Genomic DNA, 13,147 nt, shown 5'->3' with positions numbered 1-13,147 from the left:
GTTTTAAAAGTGACGATGTCGGACGCCTGCAGCACCAAAAGCAGCTTAATCACGGAAATGTTCAACTTTCAGGAAGTTTAAGTCCCCGTCACACGAACTCTTCAACTTCCCACCCTCAATGTGACATTTAGTTTGTAAGTTGCCCTCGGTGTTACGTTTCCGCCCCGTTCGGCGCCCCGAACTCTCCCGGCAGCTGTTTTGACGCTCAGCTCCTCAGCCGAGATATTAACCAATTTGCTTTAATCCTGCACCACTTAAGATAAAAAGCCACAGGGGAGCGGCGCTGACCTGTGCAGGATTACATCGATCAATATCTTATTTCCATTCGTTTTACTGTCACAGGTGGACACATAATGAGCACGGGATCAAGACAACGTGACCCGAGTCACTCAAACATGTTGATTAACGTTTACCGCAGCCGGCAGCGTTGGGTTTCACAACTGTTAGGAGTCCATTCTGATATTAATACACCGTGCAACATAATAACAGTCAACATATTTTCAGTACAACGTGCAAAAGTGTTTTAACTGTAAAATAAAAAGTGGGCTCACGGGGAAAGGCTCCTGCCAGCTGGCTCCCACTATGGAGGGTCTGATGATGGCGATGTTGAGTTTGTCCTGCTCCTGCTGCACCACGAACTCGGCCAGGGCTTTGGTGTAGGTGTACGTGTTGGGCCTGTCGCCGATGAGCCGCGGTGTGATGTCACGCACGATGCCATCGTCCATCCACCTGAAGACAGAAAAGAAAGAGGTCAGGCAGAGAAACACAGGGTACAGTGGTACTGGAGGAGCAAACTTACGGTTTTGCTATCCAACTTTTTGTCTTTGATAGCTGCGCTGAGCTGTGCACTACTTTGCGTCGGGAGGAAGATGGAGACCGAAGTGGTCTAAGTATCAAACTTGTATTTTTGTTAATTTATTATTATATTATATATTATTATATACAGGCTGAAGACCTGTCTGCTGCACCAAACTAACAAAACACAAACTACTGATTCGAACTGACCTTTCTCTCACGCTGTGTGTTTCTTAAGGAGTTGAACACAACTGTGCTACTCACACACACACACACACACACACACACACACACACACACACACACACACAGCACTATTTTATGTAGTTTACGTTGATGTCTTTTGTGTTTGCTTTAGTTTAATCCTTATTGAAGTGAGAATCCTTCTGTAAACTTGTAGGGATTTTTTTTAAATCTCACCTGCACATTTTACTTCTTTTATTTCCCTAATTAATATACTTCTTCTATTATTGTACAAATAAATAAATTTAATCATCTAAATCTAAATAAATACATAAGTTGTCTGCTGCCGCCTTGGCATTTTTCCACACAGAGCAGTTTTTCAACATAAAAACTAAACCAAATTACCACAAAGTGCTGTTGGCATCAGGCCTGATGAAATGGAGCCACACTTTTGATCTCCTACAACTTTTTTTTTTTTTTTTTTTTGTTCAAGGTTCAAAATACAATAACACACACAGTTACGCTGGTGCCTGTCCTTGGGTGTAATGTATTGTTTTTCTTGCATGCCTCTGCAATCACCAGCATGATTACTTCTTGGTACAAGCACGCTGCGTGTTTATTGGCTCACTGACGCTGATGAGATGGATTTTAGGTACTGAAATCTGCGACTGAATGACGAGGAATTTTTCAATACTCGATAGCATTGAAGCAATCCCATCGGTGCCATAAAAGTTTGATAATAAACGTTGTAGAAATATTAATAAAAAATCGCTGACGCTGAGGACAGATGTTTGGAGAATCTGAGAGCAATAAAAAGCTCTTTTCAAAGCGCTGACAGACCGCCCACATCCACCTTTTTAATTAAACTGACACAACTGATATTCAACACACAGCTGGAACGCTGGCTTCCTCTGCACCGCATGTTGAAGAAATATTTTATTGTCTGTAGCTCATTAATGCTTCATTATTCCCAGTGAATTTCAGGGCTGATAATGAGACTGAATTACCATCTTGTTTCATGTATTCCTTTTTTTTTTTTTTTTTTTTTTATTCATTCTGTTTGATTCGCTGAACAAATCAAAAGATGTGGGCAGCGATTTGGACACAGGACAGGACTCTCAGTCCTCAGAATGTCAAGTGTCAAAAGTCAGAAATCAAAAGCCTGTTCAGAAGAAGAAATCAGGAAACTTTTGAGGCAGAATAACATGTTTATATTCCTGAAATCAAGAAATCAATTATATATCCTTGTAACAAGTATTATCTGTGTATCCAAAACCAAAAATCATCTGTGCCATAGAGCATAATTTTTTTTATCAAAAAATATAAAATATATAAGTGAGCTTGGATCACATGTTCCTTCATTACTATGAACACACACACTGTATAGTTGTTTTTACTCACTAGAGCACCAAATGTGGATTGATCTGCCGTTTAACTAAACCAAAATAAGTGGATAAAACTTGTCTTTTTAGCTGTGACACAACAAGCCTTATGAACTCTTAAGTATATCATTATGTACTGGATAAGGTGTCCATTATCAGGAATTAACGAACGTCTGGGAGGCCAGAAGCCACCATTAATTCCTGATTATTGACACCTCGAAGGGCATTATCCCGCTTTACGTGTTTTCACAAGCAATAGCGTCCATAACACCTGGGGGTTTGCTCCTAAAAATCATCCCATAAGGTTCTTATGCAATGGAAACGTTGTTCACTCTTCCAGTAAACAGGACGAAGCGTAGATACGGCATTGTTCTACTGGAAAAATGTCGCCAAAGTGATGCCTTTCCTCGCAAAGCAGGATGCTGAGAAATTGGCGCATGCTTTCATCGTTAGCAGGTTGGACTACTGTGATGAAGAATTGAATAAAGAGGCTGATTAGGAAACTTCAGCTGGTTCAAAACTCTGCTGCCAGACTTTTAACGAGGAAAGGAAGGAAAAGAAAGCGCACGACTCCTGTTTTAGCTTCCCTGCACTGCTCCCCGTTTCTTTTACTCACATACAAAACTCTTCATGATTATGGCACCTTCATGCATGTGACTTTATCTAACCTTTTATAACCCCTTATCTTCCTAAAGTAGCCCACAAAACGAAAGTGGAGACCGCTTTTGGCTGAACACTCAGTTCAGCCCAGTTATGTTAGACATGTGAGCTCTGTTGGCACTTTTTAAAACTCAGCTGAAGACTTTCTAATTCAGGCAAGCATTTAGTTAATGTGGTACATTTCTAGCTCGTTCTGTCACGTTTAATAGATCTTATATTTCTAAGACTTTTATTTTATGTCTTTCTTAATGCTGTACTACTGATTTGAGTCTTTTTTTTTATTATTAATTTATGCATTTTTGTCTTGTTTTTAATCTCATGTTGTTGTTCTTAAAGCCACACTGTAAAGAACTTTGAGTTGCATGTTTTGTATGAAAGGTGTGATATAAATAAACACTATTCTTATTATTCTTTCTCTTCTTATTACTATTATTAGATATGACAGCCCATGGTTGAGAGCAGCCATACGTCACGCCACTGTCTTGATAGTGACCACACCCCCTTTTGGGTGTAAACATGCACTGGTCAGTGTGTGTGTCCGTGTCAAACACTTCAGCACAGGTTAGTTAATGATGTTACGGCGTAAATGACGTGTGCCGATAGTGTCTGTGGATCAAAGTGAGTCAGAAAAGAGTCTCAGTGACGGTGGAACTAGAGTTTTTACTGTGAAAAAATATGGTTCCACCATAAAACACCTGTTTTTAGAATGGAGTTTGGTTCAACAGTCTGCAAAAAACACAATATCAAGTGTCTTAATGATATAAAACGTGAGAGATGTCTGAAATACATCACCTGAAGATTCAATAAGGTAGTTACTGTATGGTTCATATGCAATGGCGCTGATTGTTGATCGGCAAGCGCACAGCATAATTGTTCACCTGGCCGGGCTAAACAGCGATATGATTTTCTTATTTTATATGTTTGAAGCGGCAAAGACCATGGACTTGACATGACGTTGAAGCAAAGAGAGAATAGATTTTGGGTGTCATGACTCATAGTTTCACTGGACCTACACAGCGTCCATTATTGGGAATTAATGGACACCCTGCAGCCAATCACAATCAAGTATTCACCTAGACCATGGTGCAAATATTTAATATAGAATATATTATTGAGCGTTTTCATCATATATCGTACAATACGACTCAAATTGATTCCACGCCCTCAGGGCACAACAACCAAGCCTTCGTCTACTCACTCCAGAGATTCGATGAGCTTCTTGGGCTCGACGGGTGGCGGGTAGATGACCTCGTCGATGTGCTTGCGGTTGCAGTTTGCATAGGCGGTGGAGATGTGAATGAAGGCCTCGAGGTGGTGCATCTGCTTGGCCAGGCTGAGGAGCTGCTGCGTGGCGATCACGTTCAGCTGCAGGGCGTGTCTGCAGGAGAAGAGAAAAAGGCATATACTGTCAGAACTTTGGATGTGTGTGTGTGGGGGGGGGGGGAAAGGTTCGTGTGTGCGTTCTGAGATTAAATGTGTGTGTGTAGGGAAAAGGCTTTGTGGGTGTATTTGCCAGACTGCTAATATCTCTGCTGGAGCATTTGCATGCAAGAACGTTAGTGTTTGCTGACTCCTGAGTGCTCCATTCAAATGAGAATTTGCAGACTAGCAGGAAACACGATTATAAGCCGCAGCAGAACGACACGACAGGATGGTGAGACATGAAACCAAACAGGAGGGAGGACAAGACGGAACGAGAGGGTGGGGGGCAACATCTGCTCTCCTCGTGAATGCATTCGTCTCATCGTTATTTTTTGACTGAGCACCGTTTCAGCTCATTCTACCACTCATCGAGTCCTGAGCACTTCAGCAAACACTTAACCGTCGCACAATTAACTGTTACGAATTCACACCTCCACACAATCTAATTTCTACATCTGTCCGAGAAGAGAAATCTGCTGCTCTTCCTGAGGTTTTATCCTTCTTTTTCCTCCATAAACGGACAGTATGAGGCACTTATCCATAGTCCGTATATTACCTACAGTAGATGACAAAATAAATGGACGCTATATTTAGAATGTTTTCACAGCTTTACCTTGCTGTCAGACAGCCTTTTCTGACAGGAAACTGTTGTTATATGAGCCAAATATGGTTTTCTCCAAACCAACCAAACTCCATTGACAAAAACAGCAATTTAACTTTGGCAGAACACTGGAGTTGCTGGTCTACCGCTGACCTTATTGATTAGTTTGTTAGTATTATTGTGTGACTTTGTTGTGTCCAAACTAGCTGTTTAAAACACAGAAATCACACAATAACTCAAACAAACTCACCGATCACACAGCTGTAGACCAGAAACTCCTGTGTTCTGGAAGGTAAAATTATTGATTTTGTCAAAGGAGTTTGGTTGGTTTGGAGAGAGCGATATTTGGTTTATACAACGGGAGTGTCCCATGAGAAAAGGCTGTCTGACAGCAAGGCAAAGGAGTGAAAATATTCTCAATATAGTGTACACTTAAAATGCTACAAATTTTTTTGGGTGGACCTTTTTTTTGAGTGGCTAAAATACGTTTTGCTGCTGACCATGTCAGTAAAAATTTGCTTTGGGCTAGTAGATTTCTGAACCTCTTAAAAACACTCAATGGAAAGTTTTCACCTTGAATAGTATCTGAATTTTGCAACCCTTGAATCTATATTCTGTTGATTGACTTATTGATCGATTGCCTCATTCAGCACTAGCTAAAACAAAGAAAACCCCCGGAGGAGGAAGCACATTTATCAACCGTAGTCCCGCTGTGCATTGTGGTTCTCGTTTGCTCCTGAATCGTGCAGCTCCGACCTCCTGCGGGCCTCAAACCAACACATCCACGTTCCTCTCCATCATCAGTAAACCTCTGCATCTAGCAGTGGATGTGTGTCAGCTCTGGAGCAGAAGAGTAACAGCACGCAGCGCCCAGTGTGCCCGAGGCGACAGTAAGAAAAACTGAGGGTCAGTTTGAACCGACACTGAGATAAGAGCGCTGCTCCGGCTCTGTGTGGGCGGTGCTCAGGAGGTGTGTGTGTGCGACAGGGGAAAGTGAAGAGATGGAGAGTGTGTGCCGGTGTGTGTGTGTGTGTGTGTGTGGTGGGCGGCGGGTTCACCGACATGAATCAGATGTGGTCAGGTGGTGCCAGCTTGTTAGCGGCGGCGCGGAGAGATACGAGCGGGGCGGTGACAGTTGTAGAGGAGGGAGGGCGAGGGTGGTGTTTATTAGAGGACGAGCTCTGTGCGTGGGCACGCCGTCTTCCCACCACCTTCTGGGACCATATGCAGGGCGTCACGCCAGCAGGATAGTCAGGAAAAAATGGATGCACCGCTGTGCTCGCTCCTGCGTGTGACTCATCACCCATCTGTTTCTGCTTTTATGATTTAGATGTAAAAGAGCTGCACCTCAAAAGATCATTTTAGGACAACTTCAGTGCATCTTAGGTCCAATTTTTTGTAATTCTGGACATCATTAGATTACTGCTTTAATTAAAAAATAATTCAAATTAGAGTTGCAACCAATTACCAATTAATCTGCCAATTATTTGACTTTTGTGTCAAAATGGTACAAGAAAAGAAAATGTAAATGTAATAATGTTGTTCAGTGTTTCCTAAAGCCCAGAAGGACGTCCTCAAATGTCTCGTTTTGTCCTCAACTCAAATATATTCAGTTTATCATCACAGAGGAGTAAAGAAACCAGAAAATATTCACATTTGAGAAGCTGAAATCATGGTCAGAAGACCAAAAAAACTGTTCTAAACCGTTTTATTTGTAGATAATATTGAAAGTGAGCACATCCAAAATGCCGATAATTGCCAACTGTCCATTGACAGAAAATTAACTGGCAACTATTCTGATAATCAATTGTTTAAAGCCAAAATATCACACATTTTTCCAGTTCCAGCTTCTAAACTGAGAAAATTTACTGCTTTTCTTTGTCTAATGTGAAAGTCAGCTGAATCTCTTTCAGTTTTGGGTTGTTTGTTGGACAAAAGAAGCAACCTGACATCACTTTGGGCTCTGGGAAATTAAGCAATAAGCATTTTTCAGATTCTTTTGACATTTAATCGACTAAACAATTGATTGATTGTGAAAACAGATTAATTGTTCGTTGCTGCCTCTTTTTCCCTGGTATGATTTTCTTGCCCTCACTCTCAGTGAATCCAATGTTATTAAAACAGACAGAAATTATGGCTAAAATGAAATAAACAGGAATGATCCTTTAAGTGCGGATAAAGACCTGCAGAGGATAAAGACCAGCTGAGGTGTCAGCACGAGAAGAACTGTGGAGTCTGAAAACTTAAACAGAGACGCGGCCCGGCTCGTCTGATTTATGTCCCTGCGCTGCTTACGAGGCCGCTGCACGGAGCGATGACTCTGAGAGATGGCAGAGACGAGAGGGGACGAGAGAGGAGGAGCGAACATGGGGGGGGGGGGGGGGGGGGGGGGGCGAAGAAAAAGAGAGAAAAGGTGAAGGCCGCTCAGAGGGAAAGATGGAGGGCGAAGCGGCGGAGTGAAGAGCCTCAGCAGGACGGACGGAGAGAGACGTGAGAGCTGTGAGAGGTCGATATAAAGCTGTGCGGAGAGCAGAGCTGCAGCTTCATCCTCGCCGAGCCGTCACTCAGAGCTAACAGGTGTCCCCGCCTCCAAACACGCATCAAGACGAGTCCAACACCACCTCAGACATGACTAATATACCTCCACACACACGCATGAGACAAACAGAAACGAGACACTCTGTACAGAAGACTCCTCAACAGCTTTCAACAAATCAATCCAACACACCAAACAGAACATGCACATAAAATACAGTCTGGTTTTCTACTACTAAAACTAATTTAATCACTGGATTATGAAGACCTTTACACCTGGCAATTTAGATGAAAGATGCACCGGCTGCACTTTTCTTGGCAGGTTCTGATTTCCAATCTTTTAAAAGTCTGTCCTGCCGATTCTGATTTTGGCCGATCCTGGTTTTCGTCCTTTCTGAGAACTATAATTGAATGCGCAGCCATTTTGGTAACTTTCCTTTAAGGGAAAATGAAATTATACATTCTGCTATAAAACTCTGACTATTTAATAACTTTTACATTTCCTCCAAAAGTGCTCCAGCTTACTGCCGGGCCTGATTATATTAGATTATAGACCAGAGGGAACAAAATCTCATGTGATCTCATGGGGACATAGATGTAAAAACACAACTCACTTTGCAGTGAGAATGCAGTTTACCATAAACTTAACTACTTCATAATGAAAAGCAGCCACACTACATTTTAACTACTCTAAAAATATTAAAATTATGTGCAAAAAGGTTTACCCATCACCTTTATATAGGCCAAATAAATAGCCATAGTGGATTTTAATATAATGACGCAGTGAATCTGAAATCACCCAGCAGAACCTCAAAGACCCAAGAAAAGTTTGAGAACCCTCCAAACAATTTATTTATTAATTTAACATCTCTGGAAATTTTATCTCCAGACTTCTCCGTACTGCGCTGAAGGTATTTCTTGACATGTGTGTGATCTTCATGTAATTAAACCCTGCAGATTCCCAGACATATGACAGCAGACAAAACCTTTGCGCTGTGTTTATACTACGTGAAGGATCCGGCTTAATACGGCGGTTGGATATTTACACTGTGGGACAAAGGCGAGGTAGAAGAACATGTTTGTGTATTTGTATACACTCTCAGACACGTAGGCTTAAGTATAGTGCAAACACACGTCTTTCCTGTTGTCTGTCTGTCAGCTCAGTGTCAACACTGTGGTCTGATGCACTGACCTGAGACCAGCACTTACAGCCAAATCTAATCTTTAATATCACTCTTAAAAAGCTGGAGAGATCAGCTGGTATTTCATCATAATAATGATTTTTAAGGAGGGGATTTAATAGACGGTATATTTTGGCGATCCTTCTCGTTTTAACGCTGTGTGGAGGACTGCAGCTTATTTTATTTTTTAACTTTTTTTTTTTTTTTTTATGCCTTTAATGTTAGGACAGCTGAGGTTATGACAGGAAAAGGAAGAGAGAGTGGGGGAATGATGTGCCACAAAAGGGCTGCAGGCAGGAGTTGAACCCACGGTCACTGCAGAGGACTCACAGCCTCGGTACATGAGGCGAGCGCTCTGCAAACTGAGCTACCGGGCCACCGAGGCAGATTTATTTATATAACATAATTCATACACACGGGTAACTCAAAGTGCTTTACAAATGAGCAAAATAAACAACAACAAAAAAGAAAAAAGAGGTGCAACATCCTCAAATCTGCTTATATCTTTGAAATAATGTCCCGTTTTAGTCCTTTTGGAGTCTTTGTGCTTAACACGTCACAGGATACGACATCATTTTTGTTTGCGCACTATGGAGAGCATAAACCGCTCTAAAGTGTGTCAGAGCTGTGCTGCGTGATTGGCTGCTAGCGCCCTTTAAAAGCAATGCTAACACAGAAGCAGTTTTGAGTGCTTTGCCAGGTGTTTATACGTTTGTGTGGAAAGATTTTATCAACCTGATAGTGTGACCAGATGAAATCAGAAACTTTTACACACATGGTTAAGGTTCTTAAGTGTGGTTAAGATCAAAATGAAGGCCAAGTTTGCGGTGTGGTCCGAGCAAGGGTGCCGGAAGCAGGGGGGTGGGAGGGAAGGAAGGGGAGTTTAAGACTTTTTTATATGCCAAATTGAGCTAAGCAGTTACACTACATAAAGACAGCAGACAGAGGAGGAGCTGGTAAAAAGACCGGTGCAGCTTCGATCATACGGACAGGGTTTGAGTTTAAAAACTCAGATGACCAGCAGAAAACAATAATCTGCAAATCGTGTCAATCTACAGCCGTTAAAAAGGTGGTGATACTTGATTTACTTGAGAAAAAAGTTTTGCGTTTTTTTTATATTCTTCCAGTTTTGTACATTAAATGTTCAAACATGACGTGTTGCATCCATACTTCATGTATTTTGCCCATTAGGCTGCGCAGCTCGATTCTAACAAATTGCTTGTTAGTTAAAATTCGTTCAAACTAGATTTTTTTAGGACACACTGCCCGCTTGGGGAGGTTTGTTATTGCTGTTGTAATTAATAAGATAAACCCTGAGGGCAGCAGCAGATGCCCCTCAGGAGAGAGAAGCATCAGTCATCCAGAGGAGAAAGGAAAAAACTGGGTCACTAACATACATACATATAAAATGCACTGTTCCCACACCAGGATGCAACAACAGCAGCACAGTGACCCGAGGCTGCGGCACATGAGTGATGTCCAACGTCCACTCTGTTAGTCGTCAGTGGGTTCAGCTCAGGACATACAGACAGAAACATTTGTAATCAATCAATTTCCGCAAACGCTAAAGTACTTTCACTGACGAAACAACTGCCAGACGCACAAATTCAATATCTTCCTTGCGGATCACGCGAGCCGTTTGTGCACATTTTGGCTCCGTGAATAAAGACAGAACCATCTATTGTTTGTGGCACTGCACTGTGGCTGCGGGTGCAGTTTATTTCCCCACGTCCTGGTCGTTTTGTAATGAACAGCTCAACTTCCTCTTTGCTTTAAATCAATGAGACAGTGAAGCGCGGCCTGGTCAGTGAGCTGCAGATCCTCCGGAGTGACGTCTCACAACAGGAAATTCATTTACCCAACAATAACGGCGTGTTTTCGCTCAATTTCTCAGAAATTGAAGCGAAACGTCACAAAGCTGCAAGTGGCACAGATTGTAATCAAAGTGGTTTTCAAATGTTTTTAAATGATGCAAACAGCAGCAGAGTGTGTTTTGTGTGCGTATGAAGGAGAGAAAGTAAAGAGCAGATGAGAGGGGTTGTGTTCAGCATTAAAGGGACATTTCAGATTATTTGAAGTTTGGTTGTATGAGGTATTTAACCACAGTCAGTGTGTCGCCTAGGGAACACCAATACATTATATTTAGAATATTTTCACCACTTCACCTTGCTGTCAGACAGCCTTTTCCGAAGAGAAACTGTCATTATACAAGCTAAAACTTGCTCTCTCTAATCTACTCAACCTCCACTGCAGTGCTCCAATATTTTCCATTGTTTATTTTTTTTTTTTAAGTAAAAATCTATTGTGCAAAGTACATTTTACATTTCTGATTCCAGTTTCACAAATGTGAATATTTTTGTTGTGGACAAAAAAAGAAAAATGTTGGGTTCTGAGAAACAGTGATCAACATTTTTCACCATTTTCTGACACGACTAATCGGTTAACTTGAAAAATGATTATCAGATTAATCGATAGGTTTGGAGAAGTGACTGCGACTGCTGAACAGAACAGTGCAGGAGTTGGGAGTAATTTAGACTGAAGATTTGGAGAAACAGAAACCCCTCTGATTGAATGCCTTCGGTTAATAATGCATTAAATGCATGGCGTGCTGACCGCCATGTACTGTGTGTAATACCACGACTACCCTCATACAACCCCACTTTAAATAATCCGAACTATCCCTTTAAATCCGGGGTGACGTGATCCTCACTTGAGCGGCTCGTCGAAGCGGATGGTGGCGGCGCAGTGGAAGACGATGTTGATGCAGCCGGTGAGCTTCTCCACGTCCTCGGGGCTGATGGCGAGGCCGGGCTGCATCAGCTCGCTGCTGATGGGGATGATCTTCTGGTGGAAGTCGGGGTTGTCCTCCCGCACCCGGTCGAAGAGCTGCCGGACAGAAAACACGCAAAGAGAGAGATCAGTTTACACGCTTACGCAGTGATCAGAAGCATCCAAATAACGCAGGACACAGAAGAGAGTGACAGATTTAAATGCCGCTCATAATTACGCCCATATTGCTCCAGAGCCAGAGGGCAGATCGACTGTATAAACTGACTCGAGCGTTGACAACTAAACACTAAAATAGCATGACAAGGAATGCAAATCACAAGTCGGCAAAGGCAGCGAATGCTTTCCTTTGCATAACCCCCTCAGGCAAAAAAAAATCACCCACGTACGTTTCCCTGCAAAGTTTCAACACCGCCACCAGATTGTTTCTGATCCGAGGGAACAATAACACAGAACATGGGCGTCAGGAGACGGGTCAGACAGTCTGTCTGTCAAAGACGCTTCACGGTAATGAGAATGTGACCTTCTCCCGCTGGAACACCGTGTCAAACCTCTACTGTACATCTGCACGCTGACGGCCATTAATAACTGGTCGTAGAGCTGAAATGATCAGTCAGACCAGTGTGAAAAATAAAAATAGTCATTAACAGTAAAAAACAGTTGTTACTGTTAAAAAGAGGGTGAGATTAGCTTTTGATTTGGTATTTTTTGCAATTCTTAAGTTCATACTTTTGAGTGTTAGCCTAACATAATTAGCAATATTCATCTATTTCTGGTCAGCTGTCACTATTTGATTTTCCTCCTGATAACTGATCCAGAGTTTCTGTCCAGCATCGGCTCGATACCGAGTATCAAACCGGCCTGTCTCTACTTCAAAGCTTCTTTTTTGAAGAGAGGAAGGAGAAGTTGTATCTGCAGCCCCTAAAAAGAGGCAAAAGACTGAGACATGAGAGCTTGTTTTGTCTCCCCTCCACCACAATGTTGTTGCTACAAAGCTGTCCTGTGCACAGATTGTCCACAATGTCCTAAAATGTTCTAATACGTCCCGAGAAAGGAGAGCTATCACCGTTTGTAAAACTGCAAAAAAAATCCCCACTGGAGCAGAAAAGATGAATTCCAATAGAAGTTAAAGCGCTATCTAGGTTAACAAAAGCATTTGGCCTCAAAGCTGAGACACACATGAATCAAAGTCTTCAGCAGAGCTGGATTTGGTTAATTATCTGCTTCATTATTCACCTAAAAGGAAAACGTGACTGTGTCAATATTTGCACTTTTATATGAAGCACTTTGGAGGGTGTAACATGTGGTGATTCTGCTGTGGACCACTGAGTTTTATTTGTCAGCGGCATGAGTCAGAACAAGGCGTGTTCACACACACACACACACACACACACACACACACACACACACACACACACACACACACACACACACACACACACACACACACACACACACACACTCTCAGAGGTCAGTGAGTTGCCTCATTGAAGAAATGCTCTCCCTGTTGTAAACATAAGACTATCAGTGCTGCACAGGCCAAACATATATATCCAACAATGCACAACATTTACAACACTCGACCTACAGCAACAAACCCC

General features: G+C 42.2%; 1 protein-coding gene across 1 annotated transcript in view; it reads right to left on the bottom strand.

The window, feature by feature from the left end:
* LOC146306915 (fatty acyl-CoA reductase 1) overlaps nt 1-13,147 on the bottom strand; it is a 71,236-nt gene that overhangs the window by 9,161 nt on the left and 48,928 nt on the right. Inside the window, exons 3-5 of the mRNA XM_084710545.1 lie at nt 11,470-11,645; nt 4,219-4,398; nt 552-729 (exon numbers count right to left, since the gene is read on the bottom strand). Coding sequence (XP_084566671.1) covers nt 552-729; nt 4,219-4,398; nt 11,470-11,645 — 534 coding nt within the window. The remainder of the gene's footprint in view (nt 1-551; nt 730-4,218; nt 4,399-11,469; nt 11,646-13,147) is intronic.

This window comes from Lutjanus erythropterus, chromosome 22 (assembly GCF_056507025.1).
Source record: "Lutjanus erythropterus isolate fLutEry1 chromosome 22, fLutEry1.hap2, whole genome shotgun sequence".
In the NCBI taxonomy this organism is placed as follows: domain Eukaryota; kingdom Metazoa; phylum Chordata; class Actinopteri; order Lutjaniformes; family Lutjanidae; genus Lutjanus; species Lutjanus erythropterus.
The sequence above is the reverse complement of the archived record's forward strand: the minus strand, read 5'-3'. Positions and strand labels throughout refer to the sequence as shown.